Below are 27,502 nucleotides of genomic sequence, written 5' to 3' on the forward strand. Positions count from 1 at the left end.
CGTCTCCGAATTTTAAAACTAAAAATGAGGCAAAAGAGAAAATGTTCAGTATGTGCATGCGTTTCGTGCGAAACAATTATTCAGCACTTCTATTTTGCTGCTGGCAACCATGCGCAAGTACGTATTTCAGTCAAGCCAAGTTGAAAGTTTGAAGACGAAAGCCATCTGTAGCCAGTGACTCGGCCTTGAGAAAGATGGTAGCCACGCAAAGAGGTAAGTCACTTATCGTGGGTGCAAATAACGAAGGTGAACGCTCTGTGTAATTTTACCGGATTCGAAACGTCGGAAAGCAGCGAGCGCCAGTTCAGGCGGGAACGGAAGCGCCGCATCGATGCATTTTCCGCGTTAGTCGTCAGCGCGAAAATTGACTTTGTGACCGAGCCGTCGATATCGGAACAACGTGGGATTTGTGTAGAAGCAACTGAATGCTTCTACACAAATGCTAGCACAGATGCTAGCGCACGCGCGCGTTGTAGGCGTAATCCCAGTCGGAGCAACCACCAGCAGCAGTAAGGTTCTCATCATCTCATGACGACGGGAAGAACTTTAACGTGTCACATCCTGCTGGGTCTGTAATAGATCGTCGCCACACAGAGAGTCACGTTGCGCGGCCCCTGTCCAGCGGAGATCACGAGTTGTCAGACCACACTTCTGTTAACGAATGCGATGAAGACACCACATTGGCGTTTCGGCACAAACTGCAGGAGTGGGTGGTAAACTCTAAATCGACCCATGCCGCGGTGTTGCTTGCTGTGTTGCGCAGCCACACGTGTTTTTCTTCACTGCCATCGGCTGCAAGAGCCCTGCTACGGACACCAAGGTCCAGTGGTACTTCGCAACGTTCAGGGGGAAAGTACAGTCGAAAGCTTTATGACAGCATACACGGGAGCGCGTGTCCCTCAGTACATGCAGGGAGGTCTAGCGATGGGATGGCGAACTGTCACAAATCGTACATTTGGCGGAACCACCCCCCTGACAACGGTTGATTGCGCTGCTGCGGCAGCTACGTTAGATATCTGGAAATGATTCCAGAGAATGTGCCGATGCGAGGCTTTTTATCAAGCGCGAAACATAGCGAACGGATTAAAACGTTCGCTTTTCGCTGCCCGATTCGGTGACAAATATGTTGTCCTCCCTGACGAAACTGATGCAGCAGCCAGGCGCGCGATAAAGCGTTTTCAGGGAGTGCGTCCGCCAACCGCACAAACTGCGAGAGCACGCCATCCTCTTACCAGAACGCTCTGCATGTATTCAGCGGCACGCGCTCCCGTGTTTACTGTAATAAAGCTTTCGACTGTACCGCCACTTCGGTGTAGAAGCAGGACTGCAAAAATACCTAAGGATTGTCCAGAGCTCTCTGCAGAACTCAGCTTTACCTTAAAGGGGCACTGACACAAAAATTTTGCATCTTGTTTTTTTTTGTTGCGATAAGTAGCTAGTGACCTACTTATAACCTGTAGAAACGTCATTTGCTTCAGCGTGCGACGGTTGTTTAATTAGAGGCATTTTCAATGCGGCCAGTCGCAGTTTCGGTTTCAGCGAGTGCCGCGAAACGATGGATTTTGTGGATTTTGTGTGAACAAAGCTGACCACGTGACCGTCGGAGGGATATCATAGAGCAGAGCCGCCGTAGCACTGTCGAATCCGCATCGACGGCAGTTTCTGCGAATGCCCCCCCCCCCCCCCCCCCGTACTGATCTCGTGAGGCGCCTAATTAAAAAGCGAGTGGATGTGACGCAGACGCTGCGAGTGCAAATGCTACCGCGGCTAACGAACGACGCGCGACGCTCGAGACGGTGGGTGGCAAGACGCGCGCTGGGAGCAGCCGGCCGGTCTGCCTACAGGTCCGCCTACAGATGTGTTCGGCTTAGCACTGCGGCGGATATTCGGGTGCCGCTCTCGTAAGCGGTGCAGATGACAATTTTTAATGCAACCCGCCATCGCATCATTAACTCCTTTCTCATGTAAGCCACCATGGTCGGGACTTGGGGACAATTTCGTGCAGCGGTAACAAGCTATCACTCGAGCTACCTGCGCCGGCGTGGGCCACTTCGCGGCCGTGGCCGCCGCCTGCACAGCGACCGTGCGGCTTGCTCAGTGGGCTTTTCGTGCCTCCGGCGCGTTTCCGCATCCAATGGTAATAACCAGTAATAGAAACAGAGTGCCTGGAATCGCTGTAGAACTTTGGTCGCGGCCAGCTGCCCGATGAGCTTACGAAATCACGGCGCCTCCGCCGCCAACGATCGGGTCGTTCGTTCTCGAGAGCAGAAGCTCCGCCCTCCGGCCCTCCGATTGGAGCGGCGAGCCGGCAGTGCGGAAGCGGTAAACACAAACTCGTGACGTGTTTGGATGTTGTTTATTTACACTTGCGCGTGGTCCTCTGCTGGCCGTTCGGTTGCGTTTCGCACACTTCAAAATTGATTTTAAATATGTTCTAGGCTGTATTCACCGCTGATATTTTGCAGATGATGTATATGTGTTCCCACCAATCTATCTCCGAAGTTATCTCGCCATCAAAATTTTGTGTCAGTGCCCCTAATACAGACGGCCTGGAAATATGTAATAGAGAACTACCCTTTGGGGCATTTTTGGCCGTTTTAACAATGTTGAGAAGGAGTCATTTGTTGTGAGTGTTTTCTTCGGCCATAGCAAGCCTAGTGACGCGAATGATTCGCTGTCTGGTTCTGATGAGATGAAAGTGTCATTAGGTGATGGCATAACTGTTAGATACAAACTCTTCCTATGATTCTGCATGCATTAGTATGTGATGCTTCTACCAAAGCAGTTTTGTTTAGTACACAAAAGGCCATCCAGGCTTCTTCAGCTGCTCAAAGTGCATTGTGAAAGGCAAACATGAGAACAGGGTGTACTTCCCAGATATCAGACAGTAACAGATCAGAGCTTTTGTGACAAAGCACAGGAAGAACACCACGCAGGTACAAGCATTTTGGAGGAACTTCCTATAGACCTTTATTAAGGATGTACCCCTTGATTACATGCACCTTGTTTGCCTTGGTGTTATGCGTAAACTACTTGTTCTGTTGTTTCGGGAGCCACGAAAAAATCTGGGAACACTTGTAACCAACGAGGTTTCAAAAAGAACTTCAGTAAGACGTGTTGCTGGGCGAGTTGGTACATATTACAAAATTAAGATTTAGCGCAGCGAAAGACTTGAACGGTGAAAAGGACGGGACGGGCACTAACTCGCAACTGGTTTTTATTGAAAAGACGGAAAGAGGCATGCATATATACACTTGGTGTAATCACACACGTGGGCTAAAAAAAAAAAAAAATTAACAGGCATCCGGTGAGGGCACACATCAACAAACATCAAGAAAATTTTACAGGAATGCACACGCCTTTGTGTAAATTAGCAGGGATGGCACGCTCACGCAGTGATCTCCCTTTCGCTTGATGTAGAAGGCTTCCGCTACTTCACGCGCCGTGACGTCCCGACTTGGTTTCAAAATTTTTGTTTTATCGAATTCGGGTGCACAGCGACATTCCTTGCAGTGGGACGGCAAGTGTGAGCCCGTCCCATTTTTCAGGGAAAGGGCGTGCTCTCGTAGTCGGCGATACTTCGCCACAGTCCAACAGTATCTGGTAAACAACACCTTCAATGCAGTTTACCAAAGGTTTAGCATGCTTCTTATCGCATGTTTTGGGACGTTAGGTTGTCGGGTCGGTTCGCACGCATGGTGTGCCAAGTTCAAGCGAAGCTGAAAACACAACTGGGAACTTGTACTTCGTGGCGACCCTCTTTGGATTATGTGCGACTCAGTGTGAGTAAGGTATAACTTCAGGGCTCGTTTTTTTGTGCAAAGGTTCTGCACGGTCTCTTTTCCAGTGAGTTTGTTTTGCGAAGCAAAGCCTCAGCCACGCCAGTGAGCATTGAGTGCGGGAAGCCTGCGGTTTCTCGTCTGGTCATCTGATGGCCAAAACTTTTTTCCATGGCATGCTCACATGATTTGTTGAGGGCAGATTGGAGGCACAAGGCCACTATAGCTCGCTTTACCGTCTTGGAGTGTGCAGAATCGTAAGGGAGCAAACGTGGTCGTCTAAAAAGTTAAGGTCTAAAAACTGGAGACCACTGTAAAGGGGTAGCTCATGAGTAAAAGTTAAACCTTTCCCATCCTGATTAAAAAGGTCTAAAATTTCAGTCACAGTGTTGGGATAGGTGGCTTTGTCTTGTTTCTTCAAGAGGACCAGAAAATCGTCAACATACCTAAAAATCTTAAAAACCTTGTCAGAGTTAGGCAAGTTACTCAGGTCACGGTTGACACTCGCCAAGAAAATGCTGCACAGTACTGACGCTACACAAGAGCCAGTGCAAATGCCTTTCTTTTGAATGAAGAGCTTGTCGTTAAACGAGATATCACTAACTTTTTGGTTCTACTTGAATTCTACCTAAGTGCAAAATGTATCTCGTTTGTTGACAAGCTTTTCATACCACTTCATATCCTCCCTGTTCTGTGGTTTTGTTCTGCCAACATATGTGCCAAATCGCGCTCATGTGACTACGGTGGTGGGTACTGTTAACCCTGTTGCTATTGCTTTATATTCACATCGATAGGACCAAAATGACCAGTTCTGTCTCTAGCGCTCGAAGCCTTTTTGTGGAGTCCAAGGAGCGGCTGTGTGATCGCATACAAGTGAACGTTACCAGTGTCGGATCGCTTGCAAGACAGATAGTAAAAGGGTCCAAAAGCAGTGAGGTATGTGTTTTCGCCCCAACAAGTGGCCCGTCACAAAACGCGAACTCGTCGTACTTGCAGACACTGATGCACACAGCGAGAAACTTCGCCTTGCAAGAGCACGCTCTACACAACTCTGAAGTGGTAAGTCGCCTGCGCTGGTCATTGTATGCCCGTATGTAATCAGCCTTTTCGTTTCCGTCAAGAATTTGTGCAAAATGCAGAATCTGGTCACAACTTTGCAGCTACAGTAAGTACCGCTTTCTCAGCCGGTTTCTTGAGCGAGCCAGTTCATCGTGATTTTCATCACCTATCGATCTCTTGCAGGGCAGACGCGATACAAAAGTGGTAAGGCGGAAATCGCATGCATGACGACATACAAACCTTGACGCCTTCTTTTTCCAGTGCCCAGCAAATAGAAGTGGTAAAAGAACAGCTTCACCAGATGCAGTGGCAAAGCAAATAAAAGAGTTCCAAAAGTTTATTCACACTGATTGATCAAACTCAAGATGGTAAATACACCCCCATGCCCATGATGAATGCCCCTACGTCCTTGGCAGTTCCATGTAACGACATCTTGTTTAGTATGTGCTGAATTGCACTGCATTCTGTCATTCACACTCACTACTTGATGAAGACACCCCCGTTGCCTCGCAGCCATCTCAATGGAAGTAGGGTGATGTTTGCATCGCAACGTATAAAAATGAAGTGGCTGCTTGGCGGGCTCGCGAAGTCCCTTTCCTTCCCTGTAGAGACAGCAGCACCATCAGTAGAACCTCTTTCTGGAAGTTTCTTGTTGCTTCTGGAAGAGCAGAAAGCCGACCACGATGCAGAAAATAAGCCCCAGGATGGCACAGAGCACGACGAAGAAGAGCTTGGTCCCAGACATGGCCGGTGGTGGGTCGTCCACGTGATCTGCAGCAACACAAAGAGGCAAGAGCCAGCCATCAGGCATTGCCTGCCACCTGGTGGGGCATGCCCTCCTAATCTTCACCTGCAAAAATTCTACGGTGGATGTGCTTATTGGTTCACTCCATTCTCTCGGTGATGGCCTTGAAACACGGGGTAGGAATATGATGCTGGCACCACGACCGGCTTTATAGATGGAAACCTGCCCAAGTGCGCTGATTCTGCACGCCGAATTTGTTATTGCTCGTTGGACTTGATTGATCGTAGGGTTTAACGCGCCGACACAATGCAGGCAATGAGGCGCGCCGTAGTGGAGGGCTCTGGATTAATTTTGACCAACTGGGGATCATTAACGTGTGCCGAAATATCATACAAATGGGCGTTTTTGCCTTGTGCTTCCATCAGAAAAGCGGCCACCGCAGCCGGGAATGGCACCCGCGTCCTGTTCCTCATCAGCACAAGGGTTTGGAGCTCAAACCAAGCCCCGGGCCACCTGACGGAGCGTGCCTTCCCTACACGGCACTCTTTTGACATGGTGGCTCTTATTGACCCCGTCTTCGATGGGCGGGTCGCTATCTATAAAGCCAGTCGTGGCTGGTACTCAAACGGAAGTCACTTTGTGGGCGTGTGGTCGCATGCACGCCAGCCCCCTGGAGGTATTGGAGGTCTCCGAACTTGCTGTTCCGACCTCTACACATTTCTACTGTAAAACCTCGTTATAACGGAATGGGATTTTACGAACTAATGGATATAATGATGTAAATTAAATTCCCATAGATGCCCATGTATTTAAAAACCTGGTTCTAACGAAGCTAAAATGTCCTCACAATGGGAACAATGAACCTCTTTTCGCACAACGAGCATTTGCGGTACCCGGCAGGTCGATGACTAATAGCGCGGGACGGGTTACGTTGCATCAAGGATGGGGTAATCCTAAACTCGCGCTAGCTAGGGGCCAACTCCAGCGCGCTGAAATGGCTGCAAGCGCCTGGACGCACATGCGAGGGTGCCCGTCTGGGAGGCCGGGTGCTCCTGCTGGATGCAGTCGGCCTGCTGCACCACTTCTTTAGCGCTCACGATGACGGCAAGGGCAGACTACAAATCGCAGCTGCACCTCGAAAAGCTATTACTCGCCTGAAAAAGACGCCGCAAAAATCTATCAACCACGGTTTCTCTGTGGAGCCGTTGGGCGGGAATAAATGTGATTCTTCGCTGGCTTTTGTTCGCTTGCTTTTCTTGTTTTCGCGGGGATTTTCAGTGGTGAGTATATCCTCTTGAGCATGTAGTGTCGGTAGAAATCCACATTGGCTGTAACAAAGTATTCACGACTCCCCCTTCAACTTCGTTATAAGGAGGTTCTACTGTACAGTTGAACCTCGATATAACGAACCTCGATTTAACGAAATTCGCGATATAACGAATTTTTTTGAGTTTTCTGTCAAAATTTTGCTTAATCCATGTATTTTTATCTCGATTTTACGAAGTAATTTTGTGCGGCGCTTTCGATTTAACGACGTCACGGCGAGAAAGGAAGAACGAAATTCCGGTCAAGGCCCGTTTTATTTTGCCTCTCAGAGTCTACATTGAAAACATTAAGTACTCACACTAACTCTTAAAAGGCTAAAATGAAAGAAAAGCGGTGAATTATGCGGTTGACAACAATTAAAAGCGACGAAAAAAGCTGCTCAAAAACCGCTAGCGGTCATGGACGGTTTAATAGTGCGGCCACCATTTTGACGTCTCCATCGTTGCCTACGCCAGCGCCCTCTATGCTTAGGCTGCCGAAGCCTACTTCAAGTTTTTTTTTTTTCTACGCGCCTTTGCTCACGGTGCTGCTGCTGTAGGTTGTGCTCGCTTTATAAGCAGCATGAGCACTCCAAGGGAAAGAAAAGTGTTCCGAACAAGAGCCTGTAAAAGTGTCAGTGAAACCGACGGTAGACCGACGGCCACCGAAGTGATGGATGCCATCGACGTTCTGCGGAGGCAGGCGCACGCGAATTTTAAGAGCAAGCCTTGTTAGCGCTGTCAGCATTCGAGCGTCACGTAAAGCCCACCCTGGTCAAGAAACGCCAAGCACTGCTTACGGACTTCTTCACTACGGCTTGAACATCGAGTGCTGGTGGCAATAAATTGCTCTCCGAACGTGGTCAAAACGTGTTCCTTAGACAGCTGCGATGCGGAGAAATCGGTTTCTTCAGGGCTCAGCGGGCGTACAAGTAATTGCTTAATAAAATTTGGCCAGAAGATATCTAAAATAAGCTTTCCGCTTTAGTGGAAGCACGTAAGCGCTGCTCCACAAAGTGAAGCGGTCCGTGTATTCTCCGCTCAATTCTCAATCATGGCTTTATCTTGAGTGTCGTGGTTGCATCACGCGCCCATACTGCAGGGCCTTTATGCATGAAAAAAGTCTTTAGAAAGCTTTATAGCACCCTTCCGCTGTTGGCCCGCCGCACCCCTTAACGCCGCGGCTAAGCCTACTACTGAACGGACGAAAAGAGGCGTAACTTTGAACCAGCACCTCACCGGGGTGAAGTTCACGGGGCACGGACGCGGGTTCAATTGACTAACAGCGGCGCTTAGTAGTGACCGAAATGAAAAAAAGGAAAAGTGAAACCCTAGTCTGCTATCATATTTAATGAGGCGTTGCGGAAAAAGCGCCGGTTTCACGACGACACGAACTACTGTCGCTATCCGAATTCCATTGCCTAGTGTTGAGGCTCTTAATTCACACAATTTTCGCGGCCAGTTTTAGTACAAATTTTGCTTTAAGTGGAGAGGTAACTACATAGCAGTTGTTTCTGAGCGATGGGCAAGGTTTTGAAACCTCAATAACTGGTTAAATTAACTGTAAAATCGAAACCTCGATTTTACGAAATTCTCGATTTAACGAAATTTTCGCCCGCAAGTACGACTTCGTTATATCGAGGTTTAACTGTATTGCCATTTTTCGGCTTCATACCCAGCAAAATAAGAGTGAGTTGAAATTCACTGGGGGTGAAACTCTCCCTCGTACCCAGCAGCAACTGCCCCAGTCACCAGGACTGCCACACACAAAAGAAATAATCATAAAAAAAAAAAGGATTGATCTGATTATGAGGTTCAACCCGCCGGCGCTAAACAGGCAAGGCCCGCCGCAGTGAAGGGTTCCGGGTTAATTTTTACTACGTGGGGATCTTTAACGTGTGCCGAAATCTCAAACACAAGTGTTTTCGCTTTTCGCCTCCATCAGAACAGCGGCCGGGAATTAAACCCCGCATCCTAAGCTGCATGCTTCCTTTGGATAGCTTCACTAACATAACGCAGGTCTCCCCTGGCACACATCGACCTGTATAGGGGAGGTTCCAGGTGCCAAGGTGGACACTGAGGAAACCTCACGAACACGGCAATGTAGCCGCACAGAGTACAATACACCTCGAGCCACACATACCTCTTGGGGGTGCAAAAAATGATGCGGAAGGCACAATCTTTGACCTGTCATCAGTTTCAGCCTGTTTCTGGAAGGAAAAACAACACAATGCAGCCACAGTGAGTGCAGGTTTCAGAAAACAGCTGGCAAGCGCTCGGTGAAAATGGGACGCACCTCGCCTGGGACCTCAATCTCGTACAGCTTCATGGAGATAATGTCATGGTTATCTGCAAATGTGCAAGTAAACAGTAGTGAAAACTGGGCCGAAGGCTCTTGCACCTCGGCACTTCGCTTCAGAACCAGTGCTACATGCCAGATGCAGCATGATTATTAAAGGGCAAAGGCCACAGCTGCAAGGGATACTGACAGCGGCACTAAGCATTGTGCCATCATTTTACCAGGTTAAAGCTGCGAATGTGTACTCCACATTCGGTTTTTTATTCCCCCATGGCAACAGTCGCGTCGCTCCTGCACGATTCTCCTCTTGATTTTCTCACGTTGGCCGGGGCCACACACATACACTGGCAGATCAGACTGCGAGCATGTTTATCCTGCACGTATCCAAACAAATGTAGAGTTGATGATAGCCATTTGATTGCCTAACATTACAGGAGCTTTCAAAATGGACACCACCAGACGCCTCCACTGCAGAAGTCCATCAGGCAGCCATGAGGAGCGCTCAGTCTCTTAACCCGTTGGCTTCCGCAGCCGGCCATCCACCTGCCAAAATGGCCGAGGCCAAAAGCACTTTGACCGGCGAACCGCAGGCTGCTTAGAAAATAATTGGTTGTGATGATCTTTCATAGGTGGCAGCACATTGGTTTGTGTTTGCCCTTTGCTTGATATGCTCTCTACTAGATGGACATAGTTGTTCGCTGTTGCTGTTTTTGTGTGTGTTTTAGCGGTCAAGGCCGCGAAAGGATTGCGTTCCCGTGTATTGGCGTGCAGGCACATTGGTGTAGCCGCAACAGGTGGCTACACCAATGCGCCTGCTAGCCGCTGAGTGGGCCCATTTTCCGTGTCAGATCCTGCCAAACAAAGTAAAAAAGAATCCATCAAGGCTTTGCTTAGTTTGCAAGGCACACGGAAAAGTCCAAGAGCCGATGGGAATGCCAAAAATGCGAAGTTGTGCTTCACATGTTTCCGCGTTTCAAAGCTTTTCACACACGCGGATCGTACTGAAAGAGTTGATGCAGTGAAGCATTACATACAGAATAAAGCAAGATTTGTTGTTCTATGACGGTTTTGCGTGCTTTATTGTGATTTCTATACACCGCCCCATGCCGCCTGCTGGCGCGAAACTTTTGCTGCAGAATACCAGGCAGGAATGGCCGTGCAGAGCGCAGAGGCCAAGGGGTTAATTCTGAGCTTCAAAATAAACTAGGGCTATGCAATAGTGCTAAGCACTGCAGTAATGAATTACCCAAGCAGAACTACAATCTGCACCTACAACACAAGCATTCAAAAGTATGGCCAATTCATTTCAGCTGCTTTACCAGACTGAAGCTTGAGCTCAGGCTAGTTGGTTGCATGACATATCTGGAAAAACAGTGCAGGGTCGAGGACAAAGGGAAAAAGGACTGTACTGGCTTTTAACAGCGGAGCTGTTGTAGCTGTCCGTATGTGCGGGGCATAGCGCGGACCGTGTTAAAAATACCAAGCGCCAGTGAGTGTGTGCCTCGCGGAGACCGCCTGGCGTCCCCCGGCACGCGCACTGGCGAAAGCCCCGAGGAGTGCCTCGTGTTGCCCAGCAACCGACGACGACTCCAGGAACGCTGGCATGCGTCGTGCACATATGCGCCGCCGCCACGCCCCAGCTGCCATCAAGTGCTACCGCACATGTAATGCTTGGCATGAGGGACACGACGGTACCAATGCATAGAGCTCACGTATACAGAAATCCTGCAGCCTCGCTATTGTTCAAGCCTTGTGCGAGTTAGTGCAAGCTTTGCCCCCCCCCCCCCTTTTTTTGCCCTTGTCACTGCAGTTTTTTCCTGACCAGACGTATTACCACAGAGTGCGAAGGAGCTTTGCAAAATTTTGCTTTTTCATGGGGAACAAGAGGTGGGCCAAGAACCTTTGGCAAGACTGTAAATCTCGAAGGGTATTTTGTCACAGTGGAGAAAAAACTTGGAAAACATGTCTACAATGCTGTCCGATGGGGTTCCAAGTGTGAATGCCACCTATTGCATTCCGCATGCATTTTTCTTGTGGTGAGGGTTGCTTTGCTCCCTTCTTGCCCTGCATTTCGCTGCTGTGCTGTGTGGACTATGGCACATAAATTCTTGCGCTCGCATTCCCCACGCTGCAGGAATACGCACAGTTTGCCTGGCCACACAGTCAGTCATGCGGCACAAGCCAAACACCATGCCACCACCTATCAGAGTGCAGTGTAACTGAAAGGACTAGCACTAGATGCAACAAAGACACAATGAACAAGACTATCATTAAAAGTGCAAAAACCTAAATAAAAATGCAGGGCCAAGCCTCATGCCTTGCATCTATCTGAGTGAAGGCAAAGCCTTTACACCATAACAGCAGCAGTAGTGATAACTGATGTTTGATTGATTCATTCATTGTGGGGTTTAACGCGCCGACGCTTCACAGGCGATGAGGCACACTGTAGTGGAGGGCTCCGGATTAATTTTCACCACCTGGAGATCTTTAACATGTGCCGAAATCTCGAACACACGGGTGTTTTTGCTTTTCACCTCGCCGCGTTCTTGTGCTCAAGTAATGCTCACTGTTTGGCATTAAATATGTATAGGACCCAACTTGACAAAATGAACTAACCACAGTCTAACACACAGCTGCCACTCGGGCTGCTGTGCAGTGCCTAAACTGTACAGCGGCTAGGCAAGTGCCTGACTATGCTTTTGGCTGGTGCTCCAGCACTGAGTAGGAGCACCCAAGACACTGCATTTTAGAAAATGCACAAGATGCACTTTCTGCGAATTGTGTCAGGACTGCACCGCAATTTTGGTTAATGTGTCTAAACTGTCATTAATTCACTGCTGATTGACTGGAAACAGCAGCACAGTGCAGCAAATGCAAGATTCTCAAGCTGCACGTTCTCCAAAACGTATCTTTGTTTGACTATCAGCGATGCAGGCAGATCTTTCACACGAAGCAAGGCACATGCATCCACAGTCAACACTAGAAACAAAGTCGTTTTCACCTGACAGGTCTCCAGTCACTGCAGACGCTCCAAAATAGTAGTGAGTTGGCAGTTGCACACCTTTAGTAGAAAAGCACTCTTTCCAAGAGTTTTTCCCTTCTATGTCTGTTGCCACCTGCAACGAGCCAATGGCAGAAGCTCCAGTACAACAGCACAAGCAACATTCCCGGCAAAGGAACACACGATTTCTGGAGCCCACATCTCCGACCAATGCCTGTCTGGGATGACTGCAGTAAAAATCAGCCCCAATTAAGGGGCATAACCAGGGCAAAGCATGCCACACAAACAAAACGCTTGGGTCTATAGTGCACAAAAGTTCATACATGGCTAACGTCAGATTTGGGATGTACTATGGGCGATTTCAGATAAGATTAACAAAGTGTGGTTGGTCGACCCCTGATTATTCTAATGCCCCGATCCACCGATATTTTCTCTGGAAAAAATAGTCTAACTGCAAAAAATTTCGGAACGCGACAAGGTGGACCCCCGCCGCTACCTGCCCATGCGCATTGGCCAACTTTAGCGACGTCTATCTACGAAAATATGCACGAGGGGCAATTCATAAACTTTCTGCTCAATTCACGCCTGCTATATATTTCTCCAAAAAAGTTTTGTTGCTGAAAACACTATAAATTTTTTGCAATAAATAGTCAAATTTGGCTCAGATCTCAATTTTTTTTCACTTTGATATTGAATATTTCAGGAAGAACTCAAGTTACAACCTTCAAATTTTACTCGCATGGGCTTCTTGCATTTGTAAACAAACGCACTGAATATTATAATTTTGTGAAATACTGTTAAGGTGTAACAGGCACTAAAGTTTGAAGAAAAAACTGAAAAACACAAAGTTAAGACGCTAATATGAAAACAAACACATCTGATTTTTCTCAAATTCTCCCCAGATGTGGGCCCTTGCATGTGCTTGCATTACCACCAAAAACATGTTGCATCATTTTGTTCCTGGAGCACATGCAGCGCGAGAGAGGAGCCCTATCCGCCTGGCTCTCCTTGATAGCGACTGGAACTGTAGTCACAGTGAATGGAACCGAAAAATGGCATTTTTATGTCCACACTAGGGCCACAACAAACATATTGCGCCCAATTTAATGCGTACAGTTTAAGGGGGAAAAACGACTACCCCTTAGGTTCAGCCCCATATTAAATAAATAAGTAAACAAATGTTTAAATTTTTGTGAAACTCCCAAAATGTTGGCAGGGTAAATATACTTTGGGTTGGAAGTAAAAACACCTTGCATCATATTGATACTCAAGTGTGTACAGCGTGAGATTAGGACACTTAGCCATGCTCCTCGCTGGCTGCTCAGACAGGAAGCAGTGCGTAGCTACATACTATAACATTTGCATAAACTTTTTTTTTTTGTACAGAATGGAAAAGACCACAGATGAGGTGAAACTACTCAGAATGCAGTATAAAAATGGCAGTTTCAAAGTTAACGTTTGATGCGATAAACAATCAGCACTCTATTGAGATTGTATACTGCTGTGTAGCCCAGAATTAATGATTGATTGTAGGGTTTTAACGCGCCGACGCTTTACAGGCGATGAGCTGCGCCGTAGTGGAAGGCTCCGGATTAATTTTGACCACCTGGGGATCTTTAACGTGTTCCGAAATCTTGAACACGCGGGCGTTTTTGCTTTTCGCCTCCATCAGAGAAGTGGCCGCGGCGGGCAGGAATCGAAGCCAGAATTCGCTGTCTAGCTCAAGTTGCTTGCCATACAGGTATTTAGACGTTCTTTAAAGGGTACGCACAGGCCCTTCTGCATGTAGTTCACATATACCTGCTGCTGATCCCACAATTGTTTGATTTTTTGCACCACATGTGTCACAACAATGCGGGGAACGCATGCACTGGTCATCACTATTCGTTTTTTTTTTTTCTGCCACAGTAGTTGGAAACTTCATTTCCCCAAGTATGGGAAGTGTGCGCACTTGACTTTCTTAGACAACACAGTTGCTATGTTTCTGTCCGTATGAATTCCAGTTTTGAGATTTTCCTTGGGTTGTAAAATGCAGCCTGGTGTTCAAAGATTCCTCGAACTACGTTGCTTGCAGTCCTTGCAATTTCAACCCCAAGAAACTCCAAAGGGTGAAGAACTTTCGCTACAAAGTGGCAACCACAGTCCCCTTTCTCCTGCCACCCCAGCCTTCTTCAGGAATATTCAGTCTTTCAAGCAGGAGACTCGCCTTTGGGCACTTGTCACATTCCCTCCAATAACAACATTGATTTGATGGTACGCTGAAAATAAATGGGCAGTTCAATTTACTGACATCTACAGGGTGTCCCAGCTATCATGCACCAAGATTAAAAAAAAGAGAAATTGCGTGACTCGAAGAAAACCTAGTGCATAATGTTTGCAGTACTGTGAAGAAGCGGAGAGTAATTTTTTCGTTAATGAGACCTAATTAATTAATTGTAATTAATTATCTAACTCGAGAAATACTGTCCTAATCACTAAAGTGTCAATGAGGCACTTGTAGGTAACCACGAGCGGCACCTAACTGCGCTATTTTCAGCGACGAACTAATTGCGTACTCATTTATTCTGACTGATAAAGGAACCCCGCGAAATATGAAAAATACCACGTGACGACGCTTACGCGCGCATTGTAAAGCAGCGTCCCCAAACAAAGCTACTGCTTCGCGTGTTACCCGCCCTAAGAGACAACGCATCACCTTGATAATAGCATGCATGGAAGGAGCAGCAGCAGCAAGATTCGCGGGGCGCGTGTGCAGATAAGGAACAAACTCGGTCGCGATTTCTTCTTTCTTTCTTTTGTCTATTTCATTCTGACTAACTCAGAGGCAGCCTGTTTGAGGGCGTAGCTTTACGGTGCGCGCGGAGGCGCCGTCACGTGATATTTTTCATATTTCGCGGGTTTCCTTTATCAGCCAGAATAAATGTTAGTTCATCGCTGAAAATACCGCAGTTAGATGCCCCTCGTGGTTACCTACAAGTGCCTCATTGACACTTCAGTGATTAGGACAGTATTTCTCGAGTTAGATAATTAATTACAATTAGTTAAATAAGTCTCATTAAAGAAAAAATACTGTCCGCTTCTTCACAGTACTGCAAACATTATGCACCTGGTTTCTTTCGAGTTACGCCTTTACTCTTTTTTTAAATCTTGGTGCATGATAGCTGGGACACCCTGCATACTTGAGTGCCTGTTGTTTTCCATGTGTGTAGCATAAATGTGCCAGTTTGCACAGCACGCGCAGGAGCACATTTCTTGCTGTCGCTTACATTTGACTCATCCAGGTTAGCCTAGTGCTGCAGTAAAGCTAGTTTTGCCTGTACATGCGGAATTCTTCCCGAACTGACTTTGTCTTCAAGGGTTTCTTCCCAAGAGTTTCTTCGCCATCATGCACAACCCAGATGATTTGTCTGACTTATGTGTTGAGAAGTCCTGCTCATCATAACTGTGAAATGCAGTCCAACCCACTCATAACAGTACCAGTTATAACAATATATTGGACATATGATAACAACGAACAGCCGTGGCACCATCAACCTTGCTATGTGTTATATGCTAAAATAAACCGCCTATAATGATGGTCATTCTCCTTATTACTGGTTATAACAATTGAGCCTGATGGTATGAGCCCACGTACAGTATAGTATTTGGAGATCTGCGAGATATCATGGGCGCATGGTGTACGACCAAGCATGAAGCATGAAATAAGTTGCGGCCTCTTCTATCTTTCCACCGCTCAGAAAAAGTTGGTGCCTTTTGTGTAGCCACGCCATCCCTGAAGGAAGAACACCTCCTGACTGCCCCTCTTACCTCCTGCGGTCAGCTGGCCCTGGCAGTAAGAGAGGCAGGGGGCAGCTCTTTACCGCGGCCCAGATTACAATAAAGCTACAGTGGAGTAAAGGCTACTGTGATTACCGATGTTAAAGAAGGCAGAAAACAATGCCACTTTAGCAACGTCAGCAACGCCCACTGCAGGGCAAAGGCCTCTCCCATTATTCTCCAATTACCTCGGTCCTGTGCCAACTGTGACCAATTTATCCCCGCAAACTTCTTGACCTCATCTGCCCATCTAACTCTCTGCCGCCCCTGCAATGCTTAGCAATGTTGCAATCGTTGCTAACGTTGCTTTAGCAACGTGCCAATCGTTAAAAAAGAAAGAAACAGTCAAGAATTTCATGCAGTGACTTCCTCCCATGTGAAGGACTGTGGTCATTCCTAGGGGCCTTGTGGAGTCGGTTGGCACACGCATGGCTAAGTCTGGGTGGACAGCCGTGCAGTTACACTTCCGTAAATAGTTCTGGTTGGAAACCCAAGAAATGCTTACAAAACATAACTTTTTCTGCCCAACCCTGTTATAACAATTATTGATTATAACAATGGCTTTCTTGTGGCACTTCAATATTGTTTTTTAAAGTGGGTTAGACTATATTCCCACGCCGCACCAATTTGCAGTCCCCAATCAGCGCCTCACGAGTGTGTGTGCCTGCGAAAAAGCAAGAGAGGAGTAGCGCTATGTGGAGGCAAGCACACAGTATCCCTGCACACTAAAAAAGCAAAAATGTGTGCAACTTCTCGTATTGTGAAATATTTCATTTTATAGAGCTGACACAACGCATTTAGGATTGCAGTGAGCACGGATCCGGGATACTGGTGACATGAATCACCTCGGTAAAGCAAAATAGCATATAAGAGCGTCGGCACTTTCAGGAATCAAGAGGAAGGTCATAAAATTAAACCTGGCTATTATTGTTCTCTTTTGTTGACAACTGTGCGCATATCCAGAGTACGTTCCAGCTGTGCCGCCTTTGCAGGAAAGGGGCGCTGTATTATCGCTATTTTTAACATGATGCAAGCTGTTTTTACTTGTAACCAAAGTTTATTTAGCCGCCAACATCTTTGGAGAGCGTCACAAAAATCGAAACAGTGATTTTTTAAATATGAGGCTTAACTAAGAGTTTGTCATTTTTTCCCCCCAAACTATACCCATTCAATTGGGAGCACATTGTTGTTGCCAACGTTGTGGGCATGATGGCTCCTCTCTCGCGCTGCACGCACTCCAGGAACAAAATGATGCAACATGTTTTTGATGACAATGCAAGTACATGTAAAGGCCTACATGTGGGGAGAATTTAAGCATTACATGTTAACAGTATTTCAGAAAATTATAATAGTCAGTGCGTTTGGTGATAAATGCAAGAAGCATGTGCGAGTAAAATTTGAAGGTTGTAACTTGAGTACTTTTTGAAATATTCAACTTCAAAGTTAAAAGTTGCGTTCCAAATTTTCGAAGTTTATCCCAGAGAAAATAATGGTGAATCGAGACAGTAGAAGAATCGAGGCACGACATGTTAAAATTTCAAGCAAGTGGAAGAGGCTGACCAGCCACACTTTGTTTTTGTTCAATCTTATCTGAAACCACCGATAGGCGTTTTTACAGCTGCCATTAACGCACAGCACACACAATTGCAGGCCCTGCCGCACAATGACCCTTCAGAATTCATAACAGTTGATTTATCCAGCTCCCTCAATGGCGCAGAACCAGATGTGACTGGCTGCAATTGGGGGCTGCCTCTCACAGCTACTCCTGCCTGCTAAAGCTTGGCAGAAAGCCCACATTCCAACTGCGGCAGGGCAGATTCAGGAGGAGTCACGTTTGCAACCAGACAGCATCACAGGCTCTCGAATTACGCTGGCAGCACCTGGCAAGCAGGAAACTACTGCCCCAGCAGGTTGGCCAAGGCAACCAGACTCCAGTCGCTCTCCTATGCAGGACAGCTTGAAACTGAACTGGTGGGTATTTTGCTCAGCACTAGCTGCACCAAGCGCAAATATTGCTGCCTATATATCCGGACTGGTTAATAAGCATGATGTGTACAAAAACTGTAAGGGAAGAAAACAGCACGCACTCTTTTAGGTAGCAAGGCACTGGGTGAGCAAAAATGCATTACAGAAGCAGAATATACTCGTTTCAAGCACTGCCTTATTCTTTTATCCTGGGGAGTACAGATGTATGCAAATATGCAAAGGATACTTATGCACAAGATCCCTCATATCATTGTCATCCAGTCAGACTTATGCCTGCCATCAACGGGTCAAAAGTACTCGCGCAGCAGCCAGCAGGCTTTGTTCTCCTTCAAAAGCCACCCATAGCCCTTTCTATTTCAGCAATAAAATTGGCGCGGCATTGCATTTAGGTGCCACAAGTTGCTGCAGTACAAGTACCCCCGTCGGCAGCTTCTTTTTGTACAATGAGCATGCGCGCACATGATCGCGTCGATCGTAGCCTCACACGCTGAACATTTTTGCTCCACAAACTGCAGTGTCAAATAAAATCTAAAACTGAACAAATAGTTCTTAAAAAAAAAAAAAAAACTGAAGGGTCACTATATAGGGTCCTAAGTGCTCCATCCTCGTTGAACTACAAAGGTGCTGCTGCAGATGAAACAGTCTGGTGTGCATTCTAATTGAGGGTTTACATGCAGGCCCTAGACCTTGGCTACTGGATGCACTGCACTGCAGGGCTACGAATTAATTTAGACTACCTAGGGATCTTTCATGCCCGCCCAATGCCCATACACATAGGCATGTTTGTGTTTTGCCTCAATCAGAAGATCAACAGCTGCCATGGCCAGCATTTCCGACACCCGAGCACTTGATGAAAACAGCAAACAGCGCCAGCCAGGAGCCAGAGAAGGAAGCACTCACCGTCAGGACGTCATTTTCATAGCGAACAACAATGTGTGTGTCGTGGTCCACATTCCTGAACTTAGCCTCACACCCAGCCAGCTCAGTGTGGGTTCCATCACGGTCGTGGTCGTAGGACAACGTTCCATTGTTAATCATTGCCGAAATATACGGGTGGCCATGCTAAACAAAAGGGGGAAAAAAGGACACCTTGTTATCAACTATTCACTGATATCTACCTACGTCTCACTAGGCCATTACAAGGGTGGCCCATATGAGCGCCACATTGCAATGAAACAACAGATGAAGCAACAACAGTAGGTGATGACTTATTCAGCACCCAGCAACTTATTGCACCTGGCTTCAGTTGGACAAACTACCATACACTTCATTAAGCACGTTAACCAGCTTAATAATCCTCTCTATCATGAACCACTACATTTTTCTGTTTTGGTTGCACTGTACAGCGACTGCAAATACAAAGTAACACAGGAATTTTTTTTTTTTTGGTATTTGGCATGTAGTGCAACCAAAACTCAGCTTTTGGTTTTGTACACCCAGAAAGACAACTCAGGGTGCACTGTTGAGGGAGACAAAGGGCTCAAGCATTTATGTTCCGAAGAAGGAAACTGCACAACAAAGGGGACCGAGAAATGGATGACACCATGGGCGTTTTGCACAACGTGTTTCAGAGGCACTATTTTTGTAGCGTGGGGTGCGAGGGAACTGGGAGCAGGATGGTGCAGTAAGCAGTCAAGTGGCTCGGCTAACCTTCAGGGCAGCAAGCCTTTTCCTTTGGGAGGGCTAGCTAGAGCAGTGTGATCCAGTTCATTCAAACACTGGGTATAAACATGGATGGGACCTAAAACCTGAAATCAAAACTGGCCAGTGTTTGAATGGGGCCAGTGGCCGGTAGGAATAAGCTGAAATCTATGACAAAATAGGCAGTAATCTAACCTTTGTACTAGTGCTGCTCAAACAGCAGCCCCCCCCCCCCCCCCCCCCCCCCCCCGTAAGAAAAAGCTTGGATGTCTCAAGATTCGCCTATCCCCCCCCCCCCCCCCCACTGCTCTTTTTTTTCACTTGACCATTGCGTTCCCTTTGCCATTTTATAGCCTCCTGCTGAAAGCTCTCGTACCTCCAAAGTGCTGTATAACCATACCCCTGAAACAAACTACGTAACTGTTTGCCTACATCCACGACATACTTTTATTCCCTGGTGCAATTTCTGCTTCTGAAACACACCAACTCATCTAAGTGAACACTTTACATTTTTACATTTGTGCAACTGCGATAAGCAAGAGCAGTTTAACTTGTCAACTGAATGGACTTAGTGGGGTCAAAATACGCTGATTCACTACAATGCTGGTGCATGCAAGGGTTGAATGTGCAACCAGATTTAATTCACAGGCGAGCTTAGGCAGCTTGGCTAGTAGTCAGCATCACCCCTTCACACGCAGCCGACTAACTTGAGCAGAACAGAAGCCATTTCAGCAATCCCTCTTGCCTGCACACTGCTCCTCTGAAGTAAATTGGAGAATGCAATTCAGCCCCCAGCCCAATTCGCATAGACTGCGAAGTTGTCTAAGCGATTCTTATCCTCTCAGTGGCCATTGGCAGTACTGCATCAAAACGTGCCAGCCTACACAAACATGAAAGCTACTTACATTATGCACACCATTTTGGTTGGCGTAAGTGTCGAAAAATATCCCAAGGCCTGAAAACTTGTCTTTGCTACCAAATACTGGCCCTGAAATAAAAGACGAAAGCTCGCTTTGTCACACTCGACACAAGACAAACAGTAGCTTCTTCTGAAGCTTTCTCATTAATTATACGGCTTTCTTGTAAGCATCTATCCACATGCAGGAAAATGTCTTTCACCCTCAAAGCGATAAGCTTTCCTGCAGTAGCTACACAATCACACCCTATCACTGTGAGCCTGCTTGAACCATAGTTAGGCTTTAAAAAAAAATAAAAAAAAAGAACACGGGCATTTCTGTAACCAGTTACCACTAGCAATGCTTTGCAAGCATAAGGTTCTGCTTTCCATATGTTCTGCAGCATAATTCTGCTCGGGTGGATGCTAAACATTTCCTACCCTTCATCCCAGGAAGACCAAGAAACCAACAGAGAACAAATTGCACAGCAAAGAAACTGGGCTCTTTAATAAGTGGCTATGGGAGAACTAAAGCGGAGGGGCGGTTAGGTTAACACCTGCCCACAAAAAACCACCCACCCATTGGCCACACGCAAAATCTACTTGTATGCATCCAGCGGAAAGAGCTGAGCACATCAAGTTCCTTCTAGCCTTTCTCCTTGTCTGTCTTTGGGAGCCACCCACCTGAGCCCTCATCAAGAGACAGGACTGGGTGATGGCAGCGGGCCTTTGGTTCCGTTTGTTCCCAGCATATGATTGCCAACATGTAGTTAATTGTGTTGGCCCTAACTACATCGCTCCTGACTATGCTACGTCACTGGCATGTGAAATATAAAAGTCTTTCAATACTCCTCACATTGTTTTTTTTTTCTTCTTAATAAGAAAACCTCTTTTTCGGCTGAAATGGAACTGAGCAAGTTACCAAAGGCTAATTCTTCCAAACTAAATGAAAATGTATTTTGCTTCCATGGCCCCTTAGATCAGGTGTACTGCAGAGGAGGGCTAGAGATTAATTTGGACCCTGTAGGTATCTCAAACACACGGCTGGTTTGGATTTCCACCTTCATCAGCAGCACTGCCTCTGAACAACAAAAGGCTCTTGGCTAGCCGACACACACGCACTGGGTAGAAATAGTACGGTGCAAGAACGGAGAAGACAGAAGTACGACGATTACAACGGCAAGCGCTGCCTGTGCACACTTCTCAGTGTTTGCTTTGCACAGCCTCCGTAGCTGGAAATCAAACTCGCAACCTTGTGCCTAAGCAGCACAATGCCACCGCAGTGAGCGAGCATTTTTCGAGACTCTTTTGTCTGACATTTCTGAAAGAAGCAGCAGCCACAAAGATGAAAATGAAGGCCATTAAAGAGCTTTTTCCACAAAACCAAAAGCCAGGCAGAAGCTTGGGAGCGTATTTTTATTTTACTGCTTCAAAAAACAATGGGCCGTTCCAAAGGTGTAACATATGAACAGGCTCTTGCTTTTGTTTTCCTCACCGAATAGGTGGGTGCAAAATTTCGAGCAGCCAATAATTTTCCTAAGGCTGAAATGAAAGTACAGGCAGTTGGTGCCACCTGCATTTCAGTCAATGCTCAGGTCTCCTGCTGCATAGCGTTCAAATCAAAAAGAACTGACGAAGCCATAGCAATGTTGGAAAAAAAAAAAAAAAAAGAGTTGCATACAAAGTGCGGGACCAAGCCTACGTAAGTTCATCATTTCGTTGCCCAGGTACATAAATTTTTTTTTTCTACGACTTTCGCACTACCACTGTGCATCCACTACTGGTTTCCTGTAAAACCCTTCTTATTTTGCCCGTTCCATAATTTTAGTGGCACAAGACATTCGCCACCAATTTAAATGCAGTGGAAAAAGTTAACCAAACAAAAACTTACGACGACTTTATTTTTGTATTTGATTTGAGCCTTTCAAATGGAGGGCATGATAGTGCACATTTCTATCATTGCATCAGAGTAATTATTAGGACACTCGTGGATAATGCAAACCGCAAGATTTTTTCTGCTCTGAGAAGTCCGAGTTGAACTGGTATAAATAGGCTGCTCCCAGAGGTTAAAAAATTTCAAATTGACCAAAATGCACCGAATATCACACTCCACAATCACACCAAAACAAATAAACTTCCGAAACTTGCTTAAACTCGCATGCTTTAAATAAATGCTTGAAGCATAAAAATGTTTTTCCGACTTCCCCCACGAAGCATTGATGCTCCCAATCGAGAGCCACAAAGGGGCACAAACTACGCTGCAAAAGGTACTTACCAAGCTCCAGAGCTTCCTTTGCGTACCAGATAGCAAAGCCATCGCCGTAGAGCTCCTTCCCACTGCCATGGACTCGAAACTGTACGTGCATCTCCCAGTTTTTAGACTTGCATGGCTAGAAGACAAACCAGTGCGATTACAGCTAAGCATTTATGGAAGCTTTTAGGTCGGGGGCGAACCTCTAAAGGGCTTTTGAAACACTGTTGAGTCAAAATGCTTTTTGAACATTACAATTACACCCTTGCTAGCAACACAGACGTTTGAAACGACCTTGGCAGTCAGATGGCATTCAAAATTTCAAATGCTATTCGAGCTGTAGGAAGTTTTGGCAGCCTACCCAACAATTTTCAGCAGCAACTGAAAGCTGCAATGTTCACCCACATGTTTCGGTGTCAGCACTGCTGCCAAGTTTCCTTCTCACAATTCAGCAAAAAGAGAAGAAATCAGAGTTAAACTGGGCCAGAAAAAAAGTTTTTTGTAATAAAGGTGATTATAACTGTAAATATATGAGAGTTTATTCACTAAGTATAGTTTACTTTGGAGAATTTGGTATTAGTTAAGAACATACGTTTTACTGTCTGACCACAGCTGCCCTATTTTTCGTTGCTTCATTGCCGTTTGGTATTGTATCTTGCCGTCTAAAACATCATTAAGAACTTGCTACTTGAAGTGTAAATTTATTCACAAAAAACTTATTTGTAATTGTGGCATTAAGATGCTACTTAAAAGGATCAAAATGTTTCAAAGGCAGTTAAGAACCCCAAAGGTCACTGCATCAGCTCAATGGTGGCTTGTGAGTAGAATGACGTGTGGTACCAAGGAAATGCCCATGTAGCAGGTGTATCAGGTGGCCTTAAATCATCAAGCCTACTCTTAGGGCTCTACGCACACCAGGTAAATAAAGAAGCCACTAAAAGGACCCTTCCCCATAACCAGTGTTCTTCACAGGGTGGCAATTCCTTGTTGGGGCTCCTGTGTTGCCACAGGTTGGCTACATTCATGCCCACGCAGAAGGGAATGCACCAGTGAGCTGCGCACGCTCGAAACGTTCCCATAAGCACGTGGGAGCGCTCCACTTATCAAGACCGAGAAGTTCTCCCCCAGTGCTTCCAGGCGCAGAGGAAAGTGTGGAAAAGCATTAGGTGGCAGTGCTCCTGGCACAGCATTAAGTCAGGTTAACACCGTTTGCTACCTGTACAAAGACTCTCATTTTATGGCTCACAAGAAACAGACTCTTCATCCAGGGGAACTGAAGGTGAGGCATGCACGTTCTGACCTCGGTGGCTGAATACAGCTGCACTTTATGCACTCTTACTTGGCTGCATGACTCAAAGCTTCCAACCGCCTCTGACCAAGGTTACAGCCCCCCATGCGTACTCACTCTTCAAAACACACGGCACTCTGTAATAGGATGGCATAACTCACCACATTGTTCCAAATGGCACCTCTGGCGCTCTGCTGGTCAGGCGTGAGCCGAATATACGAGCTGGTCACCATGGTGTGGCCCAGAAAATCCCAGTTTGGAATGGTCATACCTGCTCCTGCAGAGGAAACAATGCTCACAATGAAGCGGGGGAGATCAGTGGGTACTTCACGGTCCAAAGTAGTCATGCACTGCCACAGCATGACGTGTTTTTGAAAACACGGCAACACACAGCAGCAGCTTATCTGAGGCAGCACACTTTATGGCAGTGGAAGCACAAAAGAAGTGACCGTGAAATTAACACACACAAAACCTGTTTACAGTTCTGCCCCCCCCCCGTGTGCCCCCAATGGCCTGGAGTGTGTTGCTTCAAATGAAATGAACCCCTGCCCATGTCTTGCTCTGGCAGTGCATCATCATTTTGGAAAGAAAAATGCCCCTAGCCTGAAATCTGTGCTCACCGAGACTCACTTACCACAGTTTAATTAAAGGGGCCATGCAGACAAAACACAAGTTTGGTTCATTCAAAAGATTGCCTCGTTAGAATCATACTGACACCATTTTTAATGTAAACTTCACTCAAACAAGCTATATAATTAGAAAAAAAGGGAAGGGTCATGCGACCCACTAGCTCATTTCCCGCAACAGAACCTATGATGTCAATGTGCCAAGCTGTGCGATTGGCTGAGGCCAGCAAAAGCAAATGCAAGTTAGGCAGGGCTTACAGAATGAGCTAGTTTCACTTAAGTGTAATGCATATTAATTTCGGTGAGGTGAAACAATAGATGTCACGAAAGTACACATAAACATAGAAGTAACAGTGCGTGCTACTGTTGGTACTGCGAGCACTATGCTTGCTATAGCTGCACAGCAGTGCGGCGCTTTCAAGTTGCCTCAGACGACATTGGCCGATTGGTGTAAGCAACATTGACTTGCGTGACCCTATTTGTCGAACATACCCCATGTTTCACGAAACGATTACAACCTGCCGTAAGAATAAGCCAGGTGCAAATACAGTCAAAAACAAAGCAAAGGCGAATAGCGGTGTGGAGCAGCATGGTGGCGCCATCTAGGAGGGCTGATGATAAACAAGGCTCCACAGTCCACTGCAGACTGAACACTGCACTGGAAGTTTGCTTGAAGACCCGTCCATGTGACGTCACAAAACACACGATTGGACGGGAGAATCAAAACTTTAAACTTAAATTGATTTTTTCCTCAGTGACTAAAGCATTACTTGCTGTCGCAAAAGTGCTGGGGACACTACAAAACATCAACTCTTTCGAATAAAACAAACTTGTATTTTGTCTGCATGGCCCTTCAAGCACGGACGACTAGGCATTAACTCGGCAACGAGCCGAACTAAATGTCGCCATAGACAAACACACGTTATCAAGAAGCTGCACAGACGGCCTTCTGATTTTCTGAGTAAATGGTTCATTCCACCAGGTCACTCAGCTTCACAGCACAAGGCTAGCTTAGCCTGGCTGTGTTCTTCATTTACATTTCTTTTCACTGCACCTACTGGAATGTTTACGCATTTTCCGATCTGTTTTGTGAAAGCAAATTTAGTGCAAAGAAAACTGCGGGAAACTGTTTTCAACTTTCACATATAAAATTTTACCAGTAACAGGGAAAGTTACCACAGATCAATGCGACCTGTTTCATACCTTACTTAAATAGATTTGTGAATTAGACGATTCTAGGAATGGGAGAAGTTTTTACAGGACATGAGCATACTCAAAAGACTGGGTTTTAAAGTGCCTCCCCAACCACTCAAAAAAAAAAAAAAAAAGAAGCGCTAGCAGCACCTAACATTTATTAAAAGTTCTCGCGTTTCTTAAAACCGTGATATTCCGCCCTCTGCACTATTTCAAAATTGTCGCCCAACGCGAAAGGCCGCGACACCGTTTCAGAAGCAGGTGGTTTTACGACGGCGCAGAAGTGATCTGCGCTGACGTGTGCCCGAAACCTTGACACCGTGTATCACACGCGCACGGAGGAGATTAAAATGTAGTGACGCAGCACCGAAAATCGAAAATCGCCGCTCACTGGCATGAAATATGGCTAGCGTAAAAAATGGTTTTTCATTTTTCTGAATTGCTGACTCCGCGAAAATAGAGGAGGAGCACTTCACAAGGAAGTATTCAGAAAGGTAGGGTGAAAACACTTAGTAACGACCTTTAAGCTTTTCCTCGTAGATTTACAAGGAAGCGGCCAAGCGTGCCCAGTTTCCAGACACTAAAATGCTGCACAACATCAGACGAAAAGAAAAAATCAATCGCTAGAGAATTATGCCCGAATAAGTAGACTGGCAATGTCAAGTTAGGATTTCCTTCGGCGCAGATTATACCGATGTCACGCGTGCTTTTGATAGGCACAAGGAAAATACGATGCCCAATGGCCTGTCGGTGGATAAAATTTCTTAGCTAGGCAGCAACGTAATTCAGACACATTATGAAGCGATTCTTCTAAGTATGGAGTTCGATTTTCTGTGCAGCGCTTCTACAAAAAAAAAAAAAAAAAAAGAGAGAGAGAGAGAGAGAGAGAGAGCGAGAGAAAGAGAGAGAGAGAGAGTGAGAGAAAAGAAACCGCCGATCCGAACTACCCCTGAAGATGAGCGTAACCAACGTTACTGATAAATTTGGTCCTAATAAGGCACTCATTTCCGAATGCTCAGAGTACGAATTGGAATCGGCCCGGCACTCATTCGGCACCACCCCTAGACTGCATCAGTAAAAGTTCCGCGGCAGATAACTTATTCCGATAACTTATTCCTTCAAGCATCTCGATCACACCACACACTTGCGAGCTTAGATCGTCCGTTACACCTAGCTGCACACAGACGCCCAAACGACATGCCCAACCGCCGGCGAACTTTCCAGCAACACCGCCAACTGCGTAGAAACAATTGGCGGGAACACCTACCTTGGTACGGCTTTACAAGCGAGTGCTCCTTTTTCATGTAGTCATTTGTGTTCCACTCAGCCACGACATACAAACTTTCTTTAACACTTAGTAATATTCCAAAAAGGAATAAGCACAGTAACCTCTGCATCGTCGACAACGGTGCCATTGTGGACTCTGACTTGACTTGGCAATGCCCGACCTGGCCCGACCTTGTCCCCAGCCAACTAGTGCGAGATTTTCGTGATCTAACTTATGCTCATTATGACTAAAAAACTTTAATTACCAAGGTTTTGCAAGCAATATATTACTTGTGATGAGTGAGATAATTATTTTTTAAATTGTTTTATGTGTAGTTTTTTGTTCTTGCCA

The 27,502-nt window shown here is 46.3% G+C and overlaps 2 protein-coding genes across 4 annotated transcripts; one reads left to right on the forward strand and one right to left on the reverse strand.

Moving 5' to 3' along the window:
- The first annotated feature begins 62 nt into the window (after positions 1-62).
- On the forward strand, positions 63-5,178 carry Borcs7 (BLOC-1 related complex subunit 7). Of its 2 annotated transcripts, none has more exons than XM_077688340.1 (6): positions 63-213; positions 4,574-4,715; positions 4,776-4,838; positions 4,901-4,944; positions 5,022-5,039; positions 5,100-5,178. In XM_077688340.1, the coding sequence occupies exons 2-6, from the start codon at positions 4,581-4,583 to the stop codon at positions 5,158-5,160; spliced, it is 321 nt and encodes a 106-aa protein (XP_077544466.1). In that variant the 5' UTR covers positions 63-213; positions 4,574-4,580; the 3' UTR covers positions 5,161-5,178. The 2 variants fall into 2 exon arrangements, with proteins under 2 accessions (XP_077544466.1, XP_077544465.1); XM_077688339.1 differs by having other exon boundaries at positions 64-213; positions 5,022-5,042.
- Positions 5,158-27,344, reverse strand: LOC144156339 (vesicular integral-membrane protein VIP36). 2 transcript variants are annotated; one of them, XM_077688335.1, is made up of 9 exons: positions 27,152-27,344; positions 24,226-24,341; positions 22,801-22,915; positions 20,536-20,618; positions 18,890-19,051; positions 12,188-12,302; positions 9,184-9,236; positions 9,031-9,091; positions 5,158-5,609 (listed from the first exon to the last, which is right to left on the reverse strand). In XM_077688335.1, exons 1-9 carry the CDS (start codon positions 27,297-27,299, stop codon positions 5,461-5,463), a joined length of 1,002 nt encoding a protein of 333 aa, XP_077544461.1. In that variant the 5' UTR covers positions 27,300-27,344; the 3' UTR covers positions 5,158-5,460. The 2 variants fall into 2 exon arrangements, with proteins under 2 accessions (XP_077544461.1, XP_077544460.1); XM_077688334.1 differs by having other exon boundaries at positions 9,031-9,097; positions 27,152-27,342.
- Positions 27,345-27,502: the final 158 nt, after the last annotated feature.

This window comes from Haemaphysalis longicornis, unplaced genomic scaffold (assembly GCF_048455015.1).
Source record: "Haemaphysalis longicornis isolate Haplotype H1 unplaced genomic scaffold, Haemaphysalis longicornis Haplotype H1 scaffold_1, whole genome shotgun sequence".
NCBI classification, from domain to species: domain Eukaryota; kingdom Metazoa; phylum Arthropoda; class Arachnida; order Ixodida; family Ixodidae; genus Haemaphysalis; species Haemaphysalis longicornis.